At 45.9% G+C, this 27,388-nt stretch overlaps 1 protein-coding gene across 2 annotated transcripts in view; it reads left to right on the top strand.

Moving 5' to 3' along the window:
- PACRGL (parkin coregulated like) overlaps positions 1–27,388 on the top strand; it is an 80,284-nt gene that overhangs the window by 18,404 nt on the left and 34,492 nt on the right. For both annotated transcript variants that reach the window (XM_029590334.1, XM_029590325.1), the window contains exons 3-4: positions 11,756–11,823; positions 18,333–18,423. In XM_029590334.1, the coding sequence (XP_029446194.1) occupies positions 11,756–11,823; positions 18,333–18,423 (159 nt within the window). The remainder of the gene's footprint in view (positions 1–11,755; positions 11,824–18,332; positions 18,424–27,388) is intronic.

The raw sequence follows: 27,388 nt of genomic DNA, 5'->3' as shown, positions 1-27,388 counted from the left end.
AGGGGGATGGGGCGTGACAACGCACAGCACCAAAAAAGGACAAAACTAAAGGGTGGGGAAGCAAAACTCAATTACCCAACATGCACGGAGAAGAGACAAGGGAGGGGCGAGTTGGGAGGGGCGAGGAGGGAAAGCGAGGTGGCAGATAGAAGGATGAACACCAGACAAAGAAACCGGTCGCCACTTGGCACAGGAATGCAAAGGTGGGGGGGAAGGAGAGGGGCGAGGGTAAGGCGTCTCCCGCCTCAAGAAACAAAGAAAGTGCAAGCAAAAGCAAGGAAGTGCAAGCGAGAAAGTAGAAAAACAGACAGCATTTAAACAGAGCAAATTAAACAGTCAGAGAGAGAGGGAAGAAAGTTAAGGCAAAGGAGAAAAGAATACAGAAGGTTTACAACTACAATAAACGGAACATCAGAGAGAAAAAAAAAAGGGAGGGGGAGAGGGGGAGTAGAAAATCTGCACTAGAACACCAAACTGAAGTGAAAGTCTGAAAGGTTGAAATAATACAGAACAAAACCTGCTAAATTAGCTCGTTGGTAACACACACATAGCTGGAAAAGAGAAAAAAAAAAAAGTACTCGAAAGCAGATTCCACAGACAGTAAGGAATGTCATTCAAAAGAAGCACGAACTACAAGTTAAACTAGGTCTTGCAGACTAACAAACTATAGTAAAAAATAAAAGAGAAGACATAGATAACTGAAACATTAATCAAATCAATCACTTTTTCTTAAAAAATTAAAATTAAATCCCATACATACCCAATGAACCAATCGACTCCCCCCTGGGACCAACGTCTTGGATCCGAAGGATGGAGAGTTTAATCGTGACCTCCGTGGCAGCCACCGGACTCACTTCACGATCTTGCCAGTACTAAAGTACGCTAATGACCCCAGGTCACCCTAAGTGGAACTGGTTAATTAGTCAAAAGCCTGAAGCAGTTTCCGCACTGCTATAGCCTGTGAGACGCAGGAAAGGGCGCGAATCCTTTCCTGTGAATCCCAGGCGGTGCCTCCAGATGTTAAAAGAGGGGCTTCTCCTCTAATTACAGAATGAATACCAGCTTCAAACGATAATAAAGAGAGAGGTTTATTAATACAGATAAGTAAATAGAGGAAGGCGGATAATTCCTCTAGGAGCAGAAAAATACAGAAATAATTTAGTACAAGCAAAGGTGTACAAGGTCTGTTTAAAATCTGCTCAGTGTTCTTCACATGTGCATCAGCTTATAAAGGGTCTGGGGTCTGCTGTTATCAGTTATCTGCATAATCCACACCCTTTACCTTTAATAGCCAATCGATATATATGTTAACATGTGTACTTTAGCTTGCTCTTACTATAGGCCACAGGCCTCTTCTTATCAGTTAGAATAACAAACTTAGTTCCATCCTTCCAGGAATGATGTCATCTGTGCTGGATAATTCTCTGGCAAGTTCAGTGATCAGTGCTTCATAGTGCTATAACTACATATGTGCAGGATATATGCAGTGCACTATTCTACAGATCCTATTATTAAAGGTCTGCATTAGTTCATTAAGACTTTTCCCCTTCATTCTGAGATGGAGGAAATGGTGATAGCGGAATAGGAATCTCCAGATTCTGGGCCCAAGGAAGTTAAACATTTTGGCAAGCTGTATTCATTACAGCAGGAGCCATCACCGTGCTTGTTCTTGATGCTCAAGGTGGCTGTGTTGGTTTCAGTGCTTACCAGGACAACAACTATTCCTGTAGAAGGTGACATTTCTCTTAAGAATTCTCAGGATAGGAGACTTAAGATATCTCTTAAACACATGTTTTATTTCTGCATTGTCAGTACAGTTAGCAATTTGTTGTGGCATGGTGGCTTGAGCCTTGTCCCCAACTTTACAGTGGGGACAAGGCTGCCTGTCTGCAGTCAGCTGCAGCCTTCATTGCAGATGCCCTCTATGATCTTATCAGGATTTCATCTAGCTCGGCTACCTCGTATGTTTCTACTAGGAGACTCTTGTAGCTCAGGCATTAGGCAGTGGATTCTTTGACGATTCACCTGTGCAAACTTCCTTTTAATGGAAAACTTCTCTTTGGTGAGGACTTAGCTCAATTGGTAAAGGATTTGAGAGTTCCCAAGCCTAATAGGCTCTCAGAAGATAATGGTTGTGCCTTTTATTGGCCAAGCATCATGATACTAGGAGATATGTCAGGCAAGCAATCCCTTCAATTTAATGACAGGAACCAGTTCTTTTGTGGCTTGAGGAAGTCAAGACCGAACACTATAATCTCTTCCAAGACCAATAGAGCTTCCCAGTGAAATCAGTGGTTCACTTTCTGATGTTGCCTGTAGCAGTTCTACCAGGAATGGAGCCACATAACTTTGGCCAGTGATATTGAAGGTTATTCAGCATGGCTAAGCTGCTTCAGTCCCGATACCTTTATAGTTTCTCCTTGCACTTCTGACTTCAAAAGGGTAACAGCTGTTAAGGACAGTGGTTCTAATTTCTCTAGAAGTTCGAGATCTAGCATGGCTAGTCCAACTATTTTGAAGTTCCACAGAAAGATGGCTCTTACATTTGGATTCTTGATTTAAAGGGGTAAACAACAACCTTCACATTTCCTGTTTCAGGATGGAGACTGTCTAGTCTGTTCTTGTTGCTGTATTGGAAGGTGAATTTCTTGCTTCTCTGGATCTGTCAAAGGCATACTTACACATTAATAAGCATGGATGCAACAAATAAACTCCAAAATCAAAATAAAATAACCTCGCTCCCAATAAAACAACCAATGCAAAAGAAATACACACCTCATAATCCTCGTTTATTCAAAAAAACTACAACTTTCAAACTTCTCAAACACATACATCCAATACTCAAATTATATTCTACTTTCATTTAAACTAGTCAACGCATTGTACAGGGCTAGCAAGAGGGGAGTGCGAGGTGAGAGATGTGGGTGTGATAGGGGAATTAGGGGTAGGCTTGTTTAAATATATAGAGCGGAGAGGTCCCCAAATAATGGTAACTGGGTGGGAAGTCTCACATATGCCAGGAAAAAAGCCTTCCCAGAGCTGTCTAGAAAATGTTTCATGTTGGCACTGTTGGATGACATCATCCACTTGTGTGGCAGATTTTCTTGCTTTCTCTGGAGAGCACTCATTACTGGCATGCTACTTTGGTTTTATTGAGAGACACACAAGAGCCCAATCCAGATACAATTTTATGCCATATAAAGAGCTTTTACAATGGAAAATCCTAAATTAACCCTTCTGATGTATGGATTTAGAATTTTTAGGTTTGGGAAGTACCTTTTGTAGGTAAAATCTTGTTATATGAAGTACTAAACTCCCACTAAGCTGAAAGGAAATCTGCAGAATGGGCTGGGGTAATCTCGCTCTCTCGGTTTTTTTTCCTCTGTCCCGAAGTGGTAAACATTTTATATAAGTATTTTCTGTTCATAGCACATGAGGTGTTTTAACCCCAGGGATTCTTCTCTTGTTGGCAGCAGATGGTTTCTGATTTATTGCTATTTTCTTACCATGTGTCTTCTGCAGAGTTACATGTATTAAATGACTTAGATATTGTATAAAATGACAGCCAACTGCAATAGTAAAATGGCTACAAAATACATCATAGTCATGAAAATTAAATTAATAGCCTCTTAGAGACACAACTTGCTTCCAGGTGAGGGATAAATTCTTCATTCTTTGTTTCATGTTTCAAATTTATTGAACTGTCTGGTTCAAATGGTAGCAGCCAAGGTTGCTGTAATTGTTTTCAGGTGCTAATGTTCATAATCCACTGAATTTTTCCAGTTGATTGTCCTTTCACTGGAATTTTCCAGGTGTTTAATGAATACTTGTTTATTGATGATACTTTTTTTTTTTTTTTTTTAAAGGATTTCCTAGCGTGTAGCAGATGGACTCAGGACCAGTGGGTATAGTGTACTCCTGCTAGCAGTTGGAGACGGATCAGATTTCAATCTGACGTCAGCCCCTAGTACATATACCCCTGCAGGAAGTGCAGCTCTTCAGTATTTTCCGTCTCCATAGCAGTTAGGGACTATCTGCACGCTCTCACAGCGTTAGAACCAAATTCAAAGAAGAAAACCAAATCTTAAAGGAGAAACCTACCTGAAGACGAGCCCCGCTCTCCTGCGGTGATACCTTCTGGTCCCTCCCCCAGTTGAGATTCCCAAGGTGATTTCCGTGGTCCCTTGGAGGTAAGCCTCGGTCCGGCGGCCGAATCGCGGCAAGGACCTAGCCCCCGATCCTCGGGCACGGCTGAGAGGCAGCGGGTGCACCCTCTAGTGTGGCGGTGAAGGTATTTGCCCTCTCCCCCGCAGCCGGAGACCGCCCGGGACGAAACAGGGAAGCGCCGAAGACAAGGTAAGGTAGAAATCTTCTGCTTGAATCCGGTCTCCGAGGATCGAGGAGAAGCACAGGCCCACCGGCTGGGACCAGTGCCACCAGGTTGATCTGCCCTAGCAGGGCCAGGCCCCAGTTATTTCCAAGGGTCTACCCACATGGAGACCCTCGCCGTCGCCATCTTGGCCAGATTCGCTTCGCTGTTCGGCCTGAGCGAACAAAACCAAGTTAGGCGCACAAAACAATTGTGCGCATAAGTTGCACGCACAGAGCTGTGCCTATATCTATGGCTGGACGCACAACTGCACCCACAACTCACACGCTCATCTTAAACGCACCAGAGCGCATAAGAGTTTATGCGCCGACAGCATGGCACCACCAGAAACAGGGATAAAAGCTCAAGGCCTCTGCCCAGCATGCCACATCAGAGCCGCACAAAGCGAGGAGGCCGACGCCCTGTGCACGCAGTGTGAGGAGGCCCTGGGAGATCCACTTCAGGGCCGAGTACTAGCTCCTCAGGGGGTACCCCAGATCTAGCAGATCCCAGTGGGACCTCCCCACAGACGGGGACCCCCAGGAAACCAGCACCCCTCAGCTTGGATTCAGCCTCGATCTCATGGGTGGAGTTCTTCAAGGGGATTCACTCCTTGGTTCAAATGCAAACGGAACCTCCGGCTGGTCAGCCACATGCTCCACCAGAGGACCCTCAGGACCCAGGCCCTTCAAGACCTAGGCACAGGCTTCCACTACCCAGAAGCCCCACCTATGGGGACACGGACATCTCTGAAGAGGAAGCTGAGCCCCTAGAAGAGGGGGAGCTCCCCCCGGGGACAGAGCCTCACCGAACCATGAGACACTTCTTCACAAAGGACGAGCTCCCGACCTGGTCACCCAATGTCTGACGGAGCTCGCTATCCCGGCCCAGGTACTTCGGGGGAACCTAAACTGAACCCCGTGCTGGAAGGTCTTCATCAGACCTCTCGCCATTTCCCTCTGTTACAAGTGGCACAACAGCTGATTGACCTGGAATGGAATGCTCCGGAGTTCACATTCAAAGGGGGACGAGCTTTGGCAGCCATGCACCCCCTGGACCCGGCGACCAAAGATCTTCTTGCATGCCCAAGAGTTGATGCCATGGTCTGCGTGGTCTCTAAGCGCACCACTATCCCAGTAGAGGGAGGAGCACAAGGTAGAGGGAGGATGCACATGACGGCGTCTGGAATCCATCCTCAAACAGTCATTTGACGTAGCCGCTATGTCTCTACAAACTGCGGCCTGCTGCACAGTGGTGACACGTGCCTGCTTAACCCAAACCAGGAACAACACCCCGGGAGAGGACATGGAACCAGCAATATCATTCCTCGCGGACGCTGCCTCTGACCTAGTGTGTACAGCGGCCAGAGGAGTGTCATCTGCGGTGGCGGCCAGAAGGCAACTCTGGTTCCGAAGCTGGTCGGCCGACGCATCTTCCAAAACGCGCCTCACAAGGATGTCCTTCAAAGGATCCCTCCTGTTTGGCAGCGAACTAGAGAAATTAGCTGACAAATGGGGTGAGTCCCCAGTGCCGCGCCTGCCGGAGGATAAAACGAAGAGAAACCAGCGACTCTTCCCCAGGTCCTCCAGGGGCAGAAGTTCACAGCGCTTCAATCCCTACGAGAAGGAACCAGTCCTTTCGGAACAAGCACAACAAGAGGGGTACCAGCTCAGGTACAGGCCCCAGCCGCACCCCACAATGAGATTCAGCCAACCCGTCCAAGGGAAGAAGCCATAGGAGGCAGACTAGCCCTATTCTACCGCAGATAACTTCGGACAAGTGGGTCCTAGCCATCATTCGGGAGGGGTACCACCTGGATTTTCTATGTACCCCTCCAAACAAGTTCGTGGAGTCCCCCTGCCACGACCTCTTCAGGAGGGCAGCAGTGGAAGCTACACTGTCCAGACTACTGGCCCTCGAGGCCATAACCCCAGTGCCTCCACAAGAAATAAATACTGGACATTATTCCATTTATGTTATCGTCCCCAAGAAAGAGGGAACATTCAGGCCCATCCTGGACCTCAAGTTGGTCAACCACCACCTGAGGATTCCCCGCTTCCGCATGGAAACCCTGTGATTCGTAATAAGGGCGATACAACCAGGAGAGTTTCTCACATCCCTGGATCTTTCGAAGGCCTACCTACACATCCCAATTCATCAGGAACACCAGCGGTACCTACGCTTCAAAGTCCTGAACCAGGCACTACCTTTCGGGTTAGCCACAGCACCCCGGACGTTCACCAAGGTAATAGTAGTGGTGGCGGCAATACTGAGGAAGGAAGGAATCCTCGTCCACCCTTACCTAGATGATTGGCTGATCAGGGCAAAGTCACCGGAGGAAAGCCACCAAGCAACCAGCAGAGTCATAACTCTACTGGAGAGCCTAGGATGGGTGGTCAACACAAACAAGTTTCCTACAGCCCTCACAGTTGCTGGAATACCTAGGAGTCCGATTCGACACCAAAGAAGACAAGGTCAACCTGATCCCCACAAGGAGATTAAAACTGTGGAACTGGCTACATACCTTGCTGAACGATCCTCATCCCACAGCATGGGATTACTTGCAAGTCCTCGGCCTGATGGCATCCACACTGGAAGTTGTGCCATGGGCGCGAGCCCACATGAGGCCCCTACAGCGCTCACGTCTATCACGGTGGAGCCCACGGTCCCAGAACTACACCGTACGTCTGTCACTCCCGGGCAGAGTCCGGAACCAGCTACGGTGGTGGCTGCAGGCCAACCACATGAGCCGGGGATCAAGACTATCCTCTCCAACCTGGACCCTACTCACCACAGATGCCAGTCTATGAGGATGGGGAGCACACTGCGAGGAGTTAACCGCCCAAGGGCAGTGGAACGCAGAAGAGGCTGGATGGACATCAATCGCCTAGAAGCACGGGCAGTCAGACTAGCCTGTCTGCGGTTCGCTCACAGACTTCGAGACAAAGCGGTCAGAGTAATGTCGGACAACGCCACAACAGTGGCCTACATCAACCGACAGGTGGGGAACCAGAAGCCAACAAGTGTCCCTAGAAATAGACCCCCTGATGGCGTGAGCCGAAGCAAATCTTCAGGAGATCTGCGCCGTCCACATCGCCGGGAAAGACATCATCACGGCAGACTTCCTCAGCAGGGAAAGTCTAGACCCAGGAGAATGGAGGCTGTCGTCCGCAGCCTTCCAAATGATAGTGAATCGGTGGGGATCACCGGACATGGACCTTCTGGCAAACAGATCCAACGCCCAAGTGTCCAGATACTTAAGCCGCAGGCAGGAACCGCAGTCCCAAGGGATCGATGCCCTGGTACAGACCTGGCCACCGGGGACCCTACTATACACCTTCCCGCCATGGCCCCTATTGGGCGTAATCATTCACAAGATAGAACTTCACAGGGGGCTAGTTCTTCTGGTGGCTCCAGATTGACCAAGAAGACCCTGGTACGCAGATATGAGAAAACTGCTGGCAGGGAACCCTCTACCCCTGCCTCCACACAGGGACCTGCTACAACAAGGTCCGATCCTCCACGAGGACCCAGCTCAATTCTCTCTTACGGTCTGGCCATTGAGAGGGCCCGCCTGAGAGAGAGCGGATACTCGGGGGCTGTAATCGACACCCTCCTCCGAGGACGCAAGTTCTCCACATCGTTAATGTACATAAGGAGTTGGAGAGTATTTGAAGCCTGGTGCGAAGACCACAATATCAAGCCACGCTCATTTAAAGTTCCCGTGATCCTGGAATTCTTACAGAACAGACTACAGAAGGGACTGTCCCTCAACTCCATCAAGGTACAGGTGGCCGCATTGTCATGCTACGGCTCCAAGAGCGAGGGCGACAGCATAGCCTCTCACCTGGACGTGTCACGCTTCCTGAAAGGAGTCAAACACATTCGTCCACCACTAAAGTGGCCGGTACCTCTGTGGAATCTCAATCTCGTTTTGGATTTCCTAGCGGGAACCGCCTTCAGACCCCTCCGAGGACTGTCCCTCCGCCTGTTAACCTTAAAGACGGTGTTCTTGCTGGCAGTTTGTTCAGCCCCCCCCCCCCCCCCCCCCCCCCCACACATCTCGGAACTACAAGCACTGTCCTGCCATGAGCCATTCCTCAGGCTCACCCCGGGAGCCATCCAACTACGCACAGTTCCCTCCTTCCTCCCCAAAGTAGTCTCACACTTCCACCTTAACCAGACCATATTGCTACCAGCGACGGATGGCTTGAAGAATTTGGAAGAAACCCGTAGTCTACGCCACCTCAACATCGGCAGACTCCTATCTAGATACCTGGAAATGTCCAAACCCGTACGAAAAATGGACCACCTTTTCGTCCTTCACAGCAGAAGGAGACAAGGGGAAGTGATCTCGTGAGCAACCATTGCCCGCTGGATCAAGGAAGTCATCAAGGCGGCCTACGTAGAAGCTGGCAAGCCACCACCTCTGCAGGTCAAGGCCCATTCTACCAGAGCCCAGGCAGTATCCTGGGCAGAAACTAGAATGCTGTCGCCTGCCGAGATCTGCAGGGCGGCGACATGGTCCTCCATCCATACCTTCTCCAGATTCTACCGTCTGGATGTTCAGGCTCGGGAGGACATGGCATTTGCAAGGACAATTAAGTGGGTCATGGGTAGCCTCCCACCCGGTTCGGGAGTAGCTTTTATACATCCCATTGGTCCTGAGTCCATCTGCTACACGCTAGGAAATGGAGAAATTACTTACCTGATAATTTCGTTTTCCTTAGTGTAGACAGATGGACTCAGCATCCCACCCTTGGCTGCCGTTACGCATGGTCCTTCAAATGATTCAAGGGTAAGCCACGTTTTCATTTACCTAGGGCATCCACCCTGCCGGGTGTCTACGCTTTCCGGTTGAGTACACTGGCGGTCTCCAGCTATAGTCAATCAACCAGTTCAAGTTAATCAAGTTTTAAAGTTTAACCAAGTTATGAAGTTATTCAAGTTAATCAAATTATTAAGTTAACCAGTCAGTCCCATATATCCACAATGCTTTTCGAGGAGAATACTGCACTTCCTGCAGGGGTAAATGTACTAGGGGCTGACTTCAGATTGAAATCTGATCCGTCTCCAACTGCTAGCAGGAGTACACCATACCCATTGGTCCTGAGTCCATCTGTCTACACTAAGGAAAACAAAATTATTAGGTAAGTAATTTTTCCATTTTTCTGGAACTGACCTTATGTCCTACTTGTCTGTGTCTGGTCACTCTCTAAATATGTGGAGAACTTTCCAGGAGGTATATTCAATAAGCCAGCAAGTGGAGAAGTTATCCAGCTCAAGTTAGCCAAATAACTTGTCCTAGATATTCAGCAGGATAAATGTCCTGCTTGAATATACTTACCTGAAGTTTTCTGGCTACATGTTTGAAAATATGCATTTCAGTTTTTAGTTATCTAGCCTTGAGTGGCCGAATAACTTTCTACTTAACCTGGTTATCTTCCAAAGATATCTGGTTAAGTGGCACCAATACTCTACCTCCCCTGCTGGAAGGTGAGGTACATACTTGCTCCTGGCACTTCCATTGCTGGCTTCTAGCAGGGGTTTGTAAGGTATCAGGATTGATGTGGGGGGAGGGGGATGGTGCAGCACTTAGGGACTGCAGGTGGGGACAGCCCAATGTATGTATTTGAAGAGAACCTGGAAGGGTGAAGACTCGACCTGTGCAGCACAGAACATTATTTATTTGGACATTTTGGGGGGTGGGGGATGCATGTAGGGGAGGGAAAGTTTGTTTGTTTTTTTTTTTAAACAGTGCCACAATCTGTTTTCTTTTGAATATCTCCAATTATATAGTAAATTATCTGGCCACACAAGGCCAGATTTCTTTAGAACTGCTCTGAAGCAGGTCTTAAGTTAGCTGACTAACTTAGCTGGATGCAATTGAAATTCGACAACCTTAGACGCTCCCCCAGACCTTTTTTTTTTTTTTCTATATCCATTTAGATTTTAGCTGGATAATGACTTATCTACCTAAAATCTAGCCGGATCAATGGCTCAATATTAAAAAACTTGCCATTTAGATGGATAACTTGCGAGTTATTCGACTAAATGGCTTTAAATATTGACCTCTCATTTTCTGCTGGACAAACATAAGAAGATTTATAGATTATGCTTCTGTTTTCAACATCTAAACCACTTGTGCAAGTTACTAATTTGATGTAAGCTGAATAATTTCTATATCTTTTGGACTAAAATAGCCTATTGTATAATTGGCAAAGAGGAGTTAAGAATCACATGTACTTTCAGACAAGAATAAAGCAAAAGGCCTTCAGGATAGAGGTGGCTTGTGCAAAAAGCATCGTGGACAGGCAAATACCTCGCAGTACTCTTTGCAAAAGTTTTTGCTTCCTCAGTTTTATGTTTGGGGAAGATTTTCCCTTCTGCAAGTTGCAGACAATTTAATCTTTAGGTCATTTCAAAATAATATAAGCTAACTGGCTTTCAGAGTTGTTTTGTTCTTTTTTTTGAGGGGCTTTTCCTTGAAAGTTAAATCTGTTAGCAAGTATGCCTTTTTTTTTTTTTTGGCTTGAATTGGCTGTCACGAGTGACAACTTGATACTCTTGATAATGAGAGGGCATTGTTAATTAGATGCAGCATTTTTCTATTTTAAAAAAATGCAGAAATATTGAATTTTATTGCTTTTGATTTGCCAATGGAGATGATCTTAGTACTTTGAGATGAATGTGAACATTTGGTGATACTATGTGGTTTCCAAATGGTATTATGTTGACTTGTTTGATCTAGAAACATTTTTAGAAATTTGGAGCTCACAAAACAGCCACATTTGTGGGGAGACACATGTACAAATTCTGTATATTTTTTCCATTGCTTATTGCTGAACTGCCTCTGTCTAGAACTTCAAAAATTACAACTAAAAAATAAATTTAAATTTCAGTATGATGGAACAGTTAAAAAAAAAAAAAAAATAACAGTAAAAATGTACATTCTTGGTTAGTTTCTAAATTTTTTTCAGGCTGCATTTAAGTCTGCTTTAAAAAATTGGTGTATCTTTTTGCACATATTTTCTGTCTAACATAAGCGCACTGTTACAAAATTGCCCCTTAAACATTTTTCAAGATAAGGACAGAAATGAACTGTTTGCTGTTCTTATGGAAGGATTAAGCTGGATTTATGCATTGACAGGCTTTTTGACTAATCTGTTAACTGCATTAGTACTAATGACTTATTCTTGTTTTTCATGATACTGTATTTTGATTGTTAGGAAGAAAATGACCACTATTTTTAATGTTATGTTATTTAACTCCCTTTCCTCCAGTCTTATCTTATTAGACAATTCAAGAAAGAAACTGGGATAATTTTCTCTCTTCATGGATGTTTTATATGTTTAATGCTAGCTTATTTTATTTATGTATTTTTAGTTTGGAGATCACCCTAAAGCCCCTTCTGCATTTGCAGCCATATACTCCAAAGGAGGCATTCCATGCAGGTAATTGGATATCACAAGATTAACATCTTTTCACATGAGTTTTGGGTTTTGCTGCATAGCTTGTTAGGCTGAAACAAGATTATAGTAAAAATGAAAAAGGAGGTCAATGGAAGCCAAACATAGTTATCCAGGGGAAGGCAAATACCCATTGTATCTGTGACCAGTTCTGCAAGAATGAGTTCTTTTCCCCAATCCCAAATATGAAAAGCGGCTCAGAATTGCTAGATTAGCTTTTCTTTCCCTATATCTTACTCCTCCTAAAATGAGTTCATTATGCTTTTGATTTAGTGTTATGCCGTTGTAATTTTTGATAGCTATTGTACAGCTAAGAAAATGCATTGTGAACATATGTTTTGTTAGAATGCAGCCAGCTCCTTAGAGAAATGATGATTTAAAAAAAAATATATTAAAAAGATGATTTCTGCAACCCTTTCTGTTTTCTAATAGTTATTTAGTCCTTCATTAATAGCATTCTCTGGACTTCCAAGAGCACTTAAACTTATTTTGAAAAAGGTTAGCTAGGTTAGAATGCTTCCAAGGCCCTAATTTACTATGCTTTCTTAGCATATGGACAGGTGAATCCAGAACCAGTGGATTATGCACCTCTACCAGCAGATGGGAGAAGGAGCAAAACTGATGTTGCAGTATATGTAACTCTGCTACATGAATTGCGGTATATAAAAATGTTAAATAAATAAATATATACCCATGCACAAACATCAGTCCGCCAGTATTCTCCATCTCCAGCAGATGGTGGACGTGCATCTCCCTACTAAGGATTGCTTAAAAATTATTGGAGGAGAAGTCCATTACCTGCTATTAAGTTCACTTAGAGAATAGCCACTGCCATTAGCAATGGTAACATGGAATAGGCTTCGTTTTTGGGTACTTGCCAGGTTCTTATGGCCTGGATTGGCCACTGTTGGAAACAGGATGCCTGGCTTGATGGACCCTTGGTCTGACCCAGTATGGCATTTTCTTATGTTCTTATGTTACATCTGTAGGCCAAGCTGTGTGCCAGAGTGGTTTTTCTCTGTCTCAGACTGCCTCCCCTCTCGTTGGGGGGTCTTTCTGACCTTTGGACTCGCCTTGGCTCATCTATGACTCCTGCTTATGGGCTGAAGTTGTTGTCTCTCTGCTTTGCTCCTATTGACACAGGAACATGCAAGCAGGCACATCTTGATAAGGTATCCTTCAGTGTGTCAGGGCAAGGTCTCTTGTTTTCCACTGAGACAGTGCTGTTTTAAAGTTCACCTGGGTAAATTCTTGCTCTTGCTATGACAGCGTTTGGAACTTGTACACTATGGCTAATATTCATTTTGTGATTCAGTGGTAAAACATGAGATATCTACCTATAACCCCTGACAACCGAAGTGAGAATTTCACAAGAAATTAAATGGGATCTACACTGGTGGCTACAGTCCTACATCCTTCAGGAAGAATTGCCCCTCTGTCTATGTTCTCATCAATGTACCTTAGCAACGGATGCTTCCACAACAGCTTGAGGGCATCCACACAGGGCCCTTTCAAACTGAAGGAACATGGTTCATAGAAAGGCAATATCAAATCAATGCTCTTGTAATTTTTACTCACCCCCTCTAAGGAAAGAGAATTCTCATTCAAATGGCAACCAAGTAGCCATGTTCCATGTGAACAAACAAGGACACATGGTCATGGACTCTTTGCCAAGAAGCAATACAGATATGGGAGTGGACATGCAGACATCATGCCGTCCTCAAAACGATCTATCTTCCAGGCATTGGCATCATGGCGGATCACCTCAGCAGAGTTTTTGATCTCCCATATAGTCAGTAGAGCAATTAACAGTGAACAGACTGTTCAGTCAATGTGAACTTTCAGCAATTGACCTGTTTTCATTAGAGCAAAGCTGAAAATTGGGAATGGTTTGCTCCATTCTTCAGATCCACTCATGATACTTTTCTGCTCGATTTGAATGCAGATCTCATGTACGCTTTTCCACTGTTACCACTGATAACTAAAACAGTGCAGAAAATGCTCAAAGACCTGGCTTGTCTGGTTCCCATAGCTCCAACATGGCCCAGACAAGTTTGGTTCATGTATCTGGTAGAGCTGTCAAGCAGTCTTCTGATCACTTTTGGATCGGACCCAAACTTATTAACTCAAGAGGAGGGTTGTCTGGTTCATCTGAACCTTCCCTCCCTCAACTTGATGGCTTGGATGTTGAGTGCTCAATAGTTGCCAAATTGTTTTTACCCAAGGAAGTTGAGGATGTTCTAGTATCTGCCAGAAAACCATCAACTAGAAGAGCCTACAGTTTTAAATGGAGAAGGTTCTCCACATGATGTCAACACATACCTTGGATCCATACACATGCGAACCCAAAGAGTTACAGAACTATTTGCTCATTTTTTCTGCTTCAGGTCTCAGCACCTCATCAGTGAGAGTACATCTCAATGCCATAGTGGCTTACCTTGCTCAAATTGAGGGTAAACCAATTTCATCTCATCTATTAGTATCCAAATTCATGAAAGACTTATGGCATACTAAACCTCCAGTTGTTAAAATGCCTGTTCCCTGGGATTTAAACATGGTTTTGGAACAACTGATGAAGTTGCCATATGAACTATTGGAGTTTGCTTCTCTCAGGTTTCTAACATGGAAAGTAATAATCCTAGTAGCAATAACATCAGCCAGAAGTCTGTGAGTTTCAGGCTTTAGTTAATTATCTGCTTTATTGACAATTCTTCCACAATAGGGTCGTGCTTTGCACCACCCATATTAAGCAAGCCAGCATGTTATCTACGTTCTTCCCAAGGCCACATGCACATGAAGGCGAGAGAGCCCTTTATGTGTTGGATTGTAAAAGGGTCTTGGCTTACTATTTATTTATTTATTTATTTAAATTCTTTTAATATACCGATGCTCAAGAACCAGGTCTTATCGTACCGGTTTACAATAACCAGTTAAACAATGAAAGCAAAAAGTTACATTATAACAGGGAAAGTGGAACTTGGCTGTTGGAAAAAGGATAGGTTAAAACAATTTCTAACTGGAAGAGCAGGGCATGTAAGTAGGAGCAAGTGCTTACATGGTAAGAATATCTACAAATTTACATAGTGTATTATGATTAAGCAAGTTTTATGAGAGAGCAGTTAGCCGAAATACAGTTCCTTTGAGTTCCGGAAAGGGACGCAATCGTGGGGTATTTGACTGTGTGGGTGACCCTAAGGTTTCTTCAAGGGTATGCTTGGGTGAACAGCCAAGTTTTTAATTTTTTTTCTGAAAGTTATATGGCTATGTTCCTGGCGGAGATCTGGCGGGAGAGAGTTCCAGTGATGTGGACCAGCAATTGATAGTGCTCGTTTTTCAATCGTGTTGTGAAGAACGGATTTTTTGGGGGGAACCTGGAGGGAGTCTTTATATGCAGATCTGGTGGGTCTTGTAGAGGAGTGTGGTTTGAGGGGTATGGAAAGTTGGAGTGAGGATTCCTGAAATAATGTTTTGTGGATAATAGTAAGTGTCTTGAAGAGAATTCTGTAGCGAATGGGTAGCCAGTGAAGTATTTTAAGAATCGGGGTGATGTGCTCCATGCGGCGGGAGTTAGTGAGGATCCTGGCTGCAGCGTTTTGCAGCATTTGAAGAGGTTTGGTAGAAGAGGCCGGGAGACCAAGCAACAGCGCATTACAATAATCAATCTTTGAGAATATGATGGCTTGAAGGACCGAACGGTAGTCGTGGAAGTGTAGGAGAGGTCTTAACTGTTTTAATATTTGTAGTTTGTAAAAGCCTTCTTTGGTGGTGGTGTTGATGAATTTTTTAAAGTTCATTCTGGAGTCTAGGAAGGCTCCAAGGTCTCTCACTTGGTTTACTAGAGGTGTATTGGTATTGAAGGCTAGTGGGTTATTGTCATTAGGAGAAATGACTAGAAATTCGGTCTTGGATGTATTGAGAACGAGGCAGAGACGTGAGAGAAGGAGGTTGATGGCGTGGAGGCAACTGTTCCAGTAGTTTAGAGTGTCGGTGATGGGTTCCTTGATGGGGATTAGGATTTGCACGTCGTCTGCATAGATGAAGTATGTGAGGCTGAGATTATTGAGGAGTTGGCATAGGGGGAGAAGATATATTTTGAATAGGGTCGGCAAGAGCGAGGAACCCTGGGGAACTCCTTGTTTGGCAGCTACAGGGTGTGAGACTCTTTGATTATTTTTACTTTATAGTATCTATCGCTTAGAAAGGATTTTAACCAGAGGAGTGCAACACCTGAGATGCCTATTTCCATCATGCGGTTGATAAGGATTGTGTGGTTGACTGTGTCGAACGCAGCCGAGATGTCTAGCAGAGCTAGTAAGAATGACTGACCTTTGTCGAGACCCAACAGAATGTTGTCAGTTAATGAGAGTAGGAGAGCTTCTGTATTTCTGCGTTTCCGAAAACCGAATTGCAATGGATAAAGAATGTCGTGGAATTCAAGGTAGTCTGTTAGTCTAGTATTGACCAGTTTTTCCATTAGCTTGGCTATGAATGATAGGTTAGCGATAGGGCGAAAATTTGTGGGGTTAGATAGGTCCAAGGTGGGTTTTTTTAGTAAAGGTTTCAGCGAGGCCGTTTTTAAAGCGTCTGGGACTGTTCCGTTAGTGAGTGAACAATTTATGATGTCGGCCAAAGGTTTGGCGATGATGTTAGGAATTGTGAGGAGGAGTTTGGTCGGGATTTGGTCTATCGGGTGCGAAGAAGGCTTCATTTTCTTGATGATAGATTCTATTTCCAGGGATGATGTAGTATCAAAAGATTCTAGAGACCGTTTGTGTGTCGATGGGGTGTGGTTTTGGTCAGGTGGAGGCTGGGAGTTAAGACTGGGGTTGGGAGTGGGGTTAGGAGATGTTAGCAGGATAAGTAGATTTTTTATTTTGTTGTCGAAGAAGACTGCCAGCTCGGTGGATTTGTTTTGTGCTTCTTATTCCGGGATGATAGGAGGAATGGGGGTGGTGAGTGTGGCAACATATGAGAATAGAGTTTTTGGGTCGTATAGGAAGCTGTGTATTTTTTTGGCGTAGAAGAGAACCTCAAGAGAACTATTCTGCCGCCTCAGGCTTCTCAACTATTCGTCTCTTATGATCCCAACAGAGTGAGCATAGCAGTAGCCAAATGTACATTGTCCAACTGGCTAGCAGACTGCATCACATACTGCTAAACGCTCACAGGCTACATATTATAGACACTATCAAGGTTCATCAAATTAGAGTCCTGGCTACATAATTGGCTCATCTGTGAGCTATACCACTTGAAGACATCTGAAGAGCTGCAAGATGGTCATCAATAGATACTGTCTGGACTATCTTTGAGTGACAGTAAATTTGGACAAGCAGTTTCTTAGCCTTTCATCCAGTAGCCCACTCTCCATGGTGCGGTCCAGATTGCTTATTCAGTAAATGCTCCATTGCAACCCTCAGCTTGGGACTGCCCACTTATCATAGCTAGATCAGTCCTACTAGTCGATGAAGAAAGCAGTTTTGCTTACCATAAATGGGTTCTCCATGGACATCAGCATGAATTAGCCAGGCTAAATGCCTGCCTGTCTCCCTGGAGAGTCAACTACCTAGCTAGAATTGGCTGTAAAAATTTACTGAGGAGGATCACAAGGCAATGCCCAAGCAAGAATTCTCACACATGCTCAGCAGAGCAAATGTTCTACTAGCTAAAAGAGAGACATCCGTTCAGTGTTGCTGGATAACATTACCCACATATTGTTGCTAATTCGTCCTGCTGTATATGGAGAACACAGTTTATGGTAAGCAAACTTGCTTTACTTGTGTAAATAGCCACTCACAAAGATGATTGTCTTTTGAAAATTGCTGTCTTAGCAAATTTGTCAAATTGTCAGAGCAATTTTTGTGGGTGAAAGGAGTTATACCCATGGAAATTGGTTGTCTGAAAATTGCCCTCCTTGCATGCGAGTAAAAGTACGCATCTGACTACACAACTTATCAATGTATACCTGAATGGTAGTGGAGGCATTCCAAGGGTAGAATTAGGTTGGGGGAGAAAACTACAAGCAAAATTTTGGTCAAATTATGCCTTAAAAAAAGGAGGTGCAATTCTCTGCAGGTACTTTTTTCTTAGGCAGTTTTCAAAGCAAAAGTATGTGTTTCTGTGGGTAAATATTACCCACAAACTTTGCATTTCTGTGGATAGTTTTGAAAATTAATCCCTGAAAGACTAACTCAAGGGCCCATCATTGAGATAAAAGTATTTAATAAATGGTGAGGCGAAGCTGAGGTAAGAGTGCATATATGTATGTATGTGTTTTGTTTTTTTTTAACTGGGCAGACTGGATGAGCTAACTGGTCTTTATCTGCCATCGTTTGCTATATTATTGTTTACTGTGTTGCTATTCTCGTGTAGTGTGAAGGAATCTATTTCAGAAATATCCAATCACTTACCTTAAAATGTAATTTTCTTATCTTGAGAGCATATTTTCAAATTATAATTACAACTATTTATTTACTGCACTACTGGTTTTCTGTTAGGTTGGTTCATGGGTCTGTAAAGCACAAGTTACAATGGGAACATCTTCCAGAAACACTTCCATTTGATCCTCTTCTGATTACTTTAGCGGAGGTAAAATAGCTATTTATTTCATCATTTTGTACAAACATTTTATTTTGCTAATATAAATGCAATGGAAGGATTTCTATAGTCATCTGTATTATGTGCTCAATACTTTATAGAAATAAATCCTAAATGTTTGGTTTCTTCTTTTCATGGGAGCCAACAAACTGTTAGAAAACATGGTGATATTAAACAACTAATTTGCAAGAATGATCAAAGAGTGGGGAAAAATAAACCACTTGACTTGGGTCCAGATGTGTAAGTAGAATTTAATAACTCCTAGGTCTGAGGCATGTTTTCCAGTGCATTCAATGCTTGGTAAAATGTGGAACATGCAAAACAAAAACTTTGCTGTGGATAATAGAAAAATACATATGTATGCCTTTTGCTACCACTGAATTGTTGAACACATCATGATTTTTCTCCTAGGACCAGCAGATTGGTATTCCTCAAACATGGGTGACATCGGATGGGGCCTGGCATGGAAAACTGATGTCAAACTTTCTAGGAACTTTGACTGGCACACCGAGCATGCCACGATCCGCGTGTCCTCGCAGGATCCCTCTTCAGTCTTGTTTTCTCCGCGGAGCTCCGTGGTTGTGGAGCTCTGCTCTTTTTATCGTTTTCATCATGGTTTTTCCCCTGTCAATTACAGACTTCCTGCGCCAGGGTCCCTCTTCCTTCCAGTTGGTGCCTCAGTAGTGCGTCACACTAAGTTTTTCTTCCTTCCTCGTGGTCGTTACCCGGCAGTGTCGCTAGTCGGTGGATACCGGTCATTAACTGCTTGCCGGCTCTTTTTTAATGGCATCCGTTTTTCGCCGATGCCCCAAGTGCCCGCGTACCATATCTATCACAGATCCGCATGAGGTCTGTATCTCTGCCTTGGGGCATTGATGACATCCAAGGGTATCATCTTTGTGATCAAATGACCTCCAAAGGCCGTTGGACCTGTCTGGACAAGATGGAGGAACTTTTTGGGTCCAGAAAATCTGATCCATCAACTCCAGCATCGGGGGTGTCGACACTGAAGGGCCATGGAGAACCTATGGACACGGAACCTTCACTATCCACTCCACCACTGGGGCTCGCCCGGGTGGAGTGGATGGTGAAGGTATCATTGCCATCTTCCTCGACTCTGGGAAAAGACCAGGCCAAGCACAGAGGGAAATCCCGGAAGCATAGACACCGGTTGTCGTCATCACACGACGCCTGGCTCAGGTCGGCACCAGCGGCTCCTGTGATGCCCCTGAAGCATCCCCACAGAGAGGAGGCATTGACCTCCATCGAACCCGGGAGTCCCAGGCATTCCCCACCAATACTGGTGCCGGGCAACGATCTCAGATCCGAGGGAGATCTGGTGACGCCTTCTCTTCCTTCTCCATCAGTTCTCTCTTCGGCAGATTTTCAGGAGGAGCTGGACCGCAGCATGCAGCTGGCGGTGATTTGAGCCCTGCAGGTTATTGGACCACCGGTTCCACTGATGCTTCCACCATGCTGGAGCAAGCACCTGAGATGTTGGCACCGCTGCTGGAGTGCCTCAGTGTCCTCCTCAGTGTCTTACCAATAGAGCAGCTGCCGGTGCCCGGGGGTCCATAAATACCTCAGAAGCCACCGGTACTTCCTTCGTCCGGGGCAATTTCCATCGTGGGTTCCTCCAAGGAGGATCAGCTGGCGTGGCCCATGGCACCATCGGCGTCCTTGGTGCTGCATCCAGTGTTTCCTGGTCCGATTCCCTATACCTTGGGGACCTCTGTTCCCCTGGTACCTTTGCTGTCCTCGGTGCCGTCAGTGCCCGTGGTGCCCAGTCCAAGGGGTCTGGGCAAGGGCCCGCCATGGGGGGGTCCCCAGGGGACTTTAGTGAGGAGGATGCCTGCATGACCTGTGGGGAGATGATTCCTCCGAGTCTTCCTCTGATAACTCAGATGATCTCCGCTTGGACCTGTCCCCTCCAGAGGAGAGGCGCTGGTCTCTGCTGGAAGACTTAACCTTTGCAGGCTTTGTCCAGGTTATGGCGGAAGCCATTCCCTTCCAGCTCCTGACGGAGGAGGAGGATGCCTGATATAAGATATTGGAGGTTCTCCAATTTGTCAATGCCCCGAAGGAGGTGGTGGCTGTTCCTGTCCATAATATTTTTAAGGAGTTGGTCCTTCGGATCTGGGAACACCCCATATCTGTTTCTCCGGTAAATTGGAAAACAGAAGCGGTCTATTTGGTACAGAAGGCCTTGGGTTTTGAGAGGCATCATCTCCCATACCGGTCAGTCATGGTAGAGTCAGCCCTCAAGAAGGCCAAGCATTTCCTCACCCATGCTTCTGCACCTCCAGGTCAGGAGCAAAGGGCATTGGATGCCTTGGGTAGGAAAGTATTCCAGGGTGCAATGTTGATCGCCTGTATCACTTCTTGCCTGTATCACTTCTTGTGGCCTGGTTCTTATGTTTACATGACCCAGTATAGTCGGAACCTTTGGAAGTAGGTCCAGGAGTTCTCAGAGTGCCTCCCCCAGCAGCAGCAGGATTCCTTTTTGGCAGTTACCCATCAGTGCCTGGAATGTGAGAAAAGTGAGGTGTGGTCCACCTATTACGTGTTTGAGATGGTTGCTAGGGTGGCGGCAGCAGACACTGGTGCCCGAAGGATTGCGTGTCTTCGAGCTTCTGATCTCCGACTGGAGGTCCAGGAAAAGCTTGCAGAACTCCCCTGTATGGGCAAGAACCTGTTTGGGGATAAGGTGAGGGATGCTGTGGCTCAGTTGAAAGATCATCATGAGACCCTTCAACATCTCATCGGACCCGCTATATTCCGCCAGAAGATGTTTGTGTCATGGTCCAGGAAGGTCCTTCTATCGCCAAAAGAAATACTATCCTCTTGCCTCGTGTGCTTTAATTCAATGTGTGAGCTCTCGGGGCCGCTCTACAGCGGACTCCCCCAGATCTCAGTCGGCACCCCAGCAGAGCCCTGCTATGGGGTTTTTACTGGATGCGGGGGAGCATTAGCCAATTCGCCTGACCCTCCAGTCGGAAGTTGGCTGTGGTCCTTTGCAGACTGCTGGCCCCAGGTTACCTCGAACCAGTGGGTCCTGTCCATTATTCGTCAAAGGTATAGGCTAAATCTCCGGGATGTCCCCACAGACTCTCCTCCACACCCATCTTGGGGTCAGTCCTCCCATCAGGAGATTCTCTTAACAGAGCTCTCCGCCTTTGTAATGGCCAGAGCAGTCAAGCCTGTACCTCTGTGGCAGCAAGGGCAGGGATTCTATACCCGCTATTTCCTGATTCCAAAGAGAACAAGTGGACTGCACCCCATTTTGGATCTGATAGCCTTGAACAAATTTCTCCAAAAAGAAAAGTTCAAGATGGACTCACTGGGGAGAGGTCTGGCTTTGCTCCCTCGATCTCAGAAGCATATGCCTACATCGAGATCTTCCCCAGTCACAGGAGAAGTATCTGTGGTTCCTCGTGGGCGAGAGGCACTTTCAGTATGGGGTGTTAGCATTCGGCCTTGCTTTGGCCATGTGGGCCTTCACCAAGAGTCTGGCAGTGGTGGGTGCGCACCTCCGACGAATGGGAGTACACATGTTCTCTTACTTAAACGATTGGCTGGTTAGGAGCGCCACCCAGGAGGGGGCGCTTCGCGCTCTGAGCTTGACCATTCGGGTGCTGGAGTCCCTTGTGTTTGTCATCAACTATCCGAAATCCCATCTCAACCTGTCACCTCGGTTGAGCTTTATCGGTGCCTGACTGGACATGGCTTAGGCCTGAGCCTATCTACCTCCTGGTAGAGCACTTGCTCTGATGTCTCTGGCGAGACTGATTTATTTATTTATTTATTTTTAACTTTTATATACTGACATTCTTGCATTAAATGCAAATCATGCTGGTTTACAGTGAAACAGAAAAAGCAGGAAAAAATTCCTTAGTCGAATACAATGAAACAGCTTAGTTAACAAAGGAAACATAAATATAAATTTTTACATATACACAAAGGTTTGCACGAAGGGGTGCACAAAGGGGAGAGCCCCTTTGTCGCGCGACGCCTGGTGTTGAGGCTGTCTTAACTGTCCGATGTTAGTGACGTCATGGGGGGGCGGGTCTAATGATCGCAGCACTTACATCGCTGTTTCCTTCACTTCCCCTCCCATGATTGTGGGGTGAGAAGCGCTGCAGGGTGCCCCTTGATGTTATCTGGCTTCCCACACTCGATGCCTATCTTTATCGGTGCCTGACTGGACATGGCTCAGGCCTGAGCCTATCTACCTCCTGGTAGAGCACTTGCTCTGATGTCTCTGGCGAGACTGATCCACCGAAGCTGGCAGGTCTCAGCCGGCCTCTTGCTTCGCCTTCTTGGCCACATGACTGTGTCTGTCCATGTTACGCCCTTGGCTCGCTCCCATATGCGCAGGGCTCAGTGGACCCTGCGGTCTCATTGGTGGCAAGCTTCTCAAGATCTGTGTGTGCATCCACATTACGCCACCTCTCCGGACTTCCTTGTTTTGGTGGGAAAGTCTGCCCAATCTGGAGCAGGGGGTTCCTTTTCAGCCTCCCCCTACCCAGATTGTGCTTACCATGGATGCATCCACTCTGGGCTGGGGGCGCTCATGTGGGCGGCCTCCGCACGCAAGGTCTGTGGTCTGCTCAGGAAGCACAGTGCCAAATCAACTTCCTGGAGCTGTGGGCAATTTGCTACACTCTTTGGGCATTCCAGAATCGCTTATCCAACAAGGCGGTCCTGATTCAGACCAACAGTCAGGTAGCCATGTGGTATATCAACAAGCAGGGAGGCATGGGGTCGTTCCTTCTGTGTTGGAAGGCTATTCAAATTTGGTCATGGACACATTCTCAGGGCATTCTGCTCCGAGCTGGGTCGGAGAATGTAGTGACGGACCAGCTGAGTCGAGTGTTCCGTCCCCATGAGTGGTCCCTGGACCAAGCAGTGGCAGATCGCATCTTCCGTCTCTGGGGGATCCCGGATGTGGGCCTTTTCACCTCCCCCTGCAACACCAAAATGAGGCATTTCGGCTTCCTGTATAGGGGAGATGGCAAACCAGCCTCGGATGCCTTTGCCCAGCATTGGGGCAAGGGTCTTCTGAATGCATATCCTCTGTTTCCCCTGGTGATGAAGACTCTTCTGAAGCTCTGGCAGGACAGGGGGACCATGTTTCTCATTGCCCCTTGTTGGCCGAGGCAAGTCTGGTTCTCGCTCCTGCGGGATCTCTTTGTTAGAGAGCCGATTGGTCTGGGGACCTCCCCTGCCTGATCACGCAGAATCAGGACAGGGTGCACCATGCAAACCTAAAGGGCATTGTCTCTGGCCTGGATGTTGAAAAACTAGTTCTGCAGACACTTGACCTCTCTGACAACATGTCTCGGTTCCTGGGAGCTTCCAGGAAGCCTTCCACCAGGAAGTCTTATATCTTGAAGTGAAAAAGGTTTTCCATCTCGTGTGAAGGCCACAGTTTGAATCTGTTCTCCTGCTCCACGCTGAGTTGCTTGACTACTTGCTGCACCTTTCGGATGCTGGGCTAAAGATCAACTCAGTCAGAATACACCTGAGCACAATCAGGGCTTACCACCAGGGTGTTGACAGTTCGCCCATAGTGGGCCGGTTTATGTGAGGTTTGCCTCAGCTGAAGCCTCCCCTGCAGCCTCCTGTTGTGTCCTGGAACCTCAACATGGTGTAGGCTTGGCTCATGTGAGATCCTTTCAAGCCACTGCGCTCCTGTGATCTGAAGTACCTGATCTGGAAGGTTATCTTGGCTGCGATCACTTCAGTGCGCAGGGTCAGCGAGGTTCAGGCGTTGGTGACCTATCTGCCCTATACAAAATTATTTCATGATAGGTTGGTATTGCGTACTCACCCTGCCTAAGGTGGTGACTGATTTTCATCTTTTTTTTTTTTTTTTTTGCAAAATCATTTTTTATTGTGAAGACATACAATATCCCAGTTACAGAAAAAACATAGCAGTGAACAACACTATCAATACGGTAACTAGTTTAACAAAAAGGTTATGGAAACCTTCTTTTCTTTATTTGTTTATGCAGCATCCCCCACCCCTGGATAGTACTAAGAATCCCAATCCAATCAGATTAACAAATTCCCAAACGCTCCAAGCGCATCACTTGATACCCATTCAACCACCATTCGCACCACCCCCAATCATAACCATTCCCCTCCCGCCCAGCAACCCCAAAGCTCATAACCAAAATGCGGGCAATATAAGACAAACAATATAATCAAATTAAATTGTAGAGCCAGAAGAAACATTAGAGTACCAACATGTACGATAGCCTGCTGTGAGCAAGTGGCCTTGAAAAACGGGCAGTAGAAGAGAATAGTATTGCGCCCAACAGTCAGCATATTGCTTATCAGTATTCTTAGGCGAAGTAGTAAAATCCCTCCTCCTGGAAACATTTAACGCATAGTGGAGAGGAAAGGCGGCCCATTTAAAAACGTCTCACATCGTCACAAATTGTATGGTGGATAATCCTAAAGTGCAAGTCACGCAGACCACCATCCTTCAGAGAAGTAAAACAGGAGTTGAGTAAGGTAACCACTATATCCATTACACACAATGGTTTCCAAAAGGTGGCTAAAAGATCGAGGTGCGTGGGAGGCAGTAGGCTTTTTATCAGTCCACTCCAGCCTTTTATAGAATTATGGGAATATGCGACTTGAAACAAGGTATTAGCAAAAGCACTTTCCTTCAAGAACTCCGCCGGCTGCCAATGGAAGGTCTGTAAATAATGTCGCGCTTGAACATAAGCGAAAAAAAACTTAGGTTGTAACTGAAAATTTTTAACCATAGTCTCATAGCTTAGCACTTGAGGGGTAGCTTCCTCAATGTAATGAAAAGCATACATAAGACCCCGGCGGGCCCACATTTGAAAAACCCCATTGGCACCCACGCCCGGCTGAAAATCACAGTTACCCACTAAAGGGGTAAACAATGAGAAAGGGCTATATAGATGATAAAGATTGCGGATCCATCTCCAAGCCCGTCTACATGGTTGCAACAAGTATTTGGGAATAGCCAGCTGTTGTAGCTTGGCCGCCGGCGCTTGTACTAAATAAAGGGGAGACCAAGGGTGAGTCGTGCGAGTCAGCAGCCCCTCCTCACAATAAGTATAATTATTGATAATCCATTCTCCAATAAAGCACATCTGACAGGCAACATTGTATATGCGAAAATCTGGCAGTCCCATCCCTCCCTGTGTCTTAGGATACGTGAAAGTTTGATATTTAATCCGAGCTCGCTTACTCGCCCACAAAAATTTAACCATCCCCACTTGTAATTTCTTAAGATCACTGGCAGTAAGCCAAAGTGGAAGCATATGAAGCTTATATAGCAATTTAGGAACAATCATCATCTTTAGTAACGCACAACGTCCGGAAAAAGTGAGAGGGAGAGACTGCCAAGCCTGCAGTTGTTGCCTAAGGTTAACCAAAACTTCCCGGATATTGAGCTCATATAGTTGATCCAATTCTCTAGGGATCCAAACCCCCAGATATTTCAACTTCCCGGGGGCCCATGTAAAGGGAAAGGAACCAAACCAAGAGGAGGGGAGGTGAGAATTTAAGGCTAAAGCTTCGGACTTGGAAAAATTAATATGAAGGCCCGCAATTTCCTTAAACTGTGTGAAAATGGAAAGTATAACCGGCACACTCTGTCGGGGCCGGCCTACAAAATAATAAAATGTCGTCAGCAAACAAAGCTAGCTTAACGGGGTGCCCCCCCCCCCCCAAACTAACCCCCCAGAATCCGGTAGCACGGCGAAGCTTTTCCGCTAAAGGCTCAATTGCCAAGACGAATAGCAAAGGAGAGAGCGGACATCCTTGACGCACCCCACATTTTAGGGGGAAGGAGGTCGTCAAACCTCCGTTAATGAGAAGGCGAGCACTGGGGTTGCTGTATAAAACCCGTAGCCATGAAACAAAGTCCCCTGTAATCCCATATTGTGTAAGAACCCAAAACACATAATCCCAGGATAGGGAATCAAAAGCTTTTTCAGCATCTAGACTAAGGATTAGGGCCTCTTCCTGCGAGTGATAACTGAGGGCTGCAAAAAGACATCTCACATTTTGAACCCCTTGTCTCCGTTGTATAAAACCAGTCTGATTGGAATGTGTCAGAGTAGGTAAGACATTACTAAGCCGAGCCGCTAGTACCGCCGCAAGGATTTTAATGTCAACATTAATGAAAGAAATAGGTCGGTAAGACCCCATGTCCTCGGGATACAAGACTCAGCAACAAGGGAAACTTCAAGGCTTTGTAAAACTCATTGCTAAGTCCATCCGGACCAGCCGCCTTTCACTTTTTGAGTTTCTGTATAATGGCAAAGAGTTCAGAGTTTACGATGCGTGCATTCAACACCTGGAGCTGATCCCCCAGGCGGTGAAGGCCAAACCAAATTTTGAAAAAACTCTGTCGACACAGACGAATTGTGCGGTTTGGAGGCATACAATGTCTGATAATAATCTCAGTCAATTGTTCTGCCCACCTTTTTTCCCAGGCCTCACTCGCACCAAGGGCATACGGGCTCTACACAGCTTGGATTGCAAGAGGGCCTTAGCTTTCTACCTCAAACGGACAACAGGCCACAGGCAGTCCATGCAGCTCTTCATCTCATTTGACAAGAATATTTAATTTATTTATTTAAAAGTTTTTATATACCATGCATTAAGGCATTTACATGTCCGTCTAGGCGGTTTACAATCATACAGGCATAATTTAAAAACAAACTTAATAGGAGTTGCAGTTACCAAGCAAACACTGTCAAACTGGCTGGCGGATTGTATTTTCTTCTGCTATGCACAGAAAGGCCTTCAGCTTGGAGGCCATGTCAAGGCTCACTCGGTCAGAGCCTTGGCGGCTTTGGTGGCCCACTTGCATGTGGTTCCAGTAGCCAAAATCAGCAAGGCTGCAGTGTGGAGTTCTCTTCACACTTTTGCCACCCATTACTGCTTGGACAGTGATGGCCGA

This window comes from Rhinatrema bivittatum, chromosome 1 (genome assembly GCF_901001135.1).
Source record: "Rhinatrema bivittatum chromosome 1, aRhiBiv1.1, whole genome shotgun sequence".
Classification (NCBI taxonomy): Eukaryota; Metazoa; Chordata; class Amphibia; order Gymnophiona; family Rhinatrematidae; genus Rhinatrema; species Rhinatrema bivittatum.
Note: the sequence above shows the minus strand (reverse complement) of the source record. Positions and strands in the feature narration are given on the sequence as shown.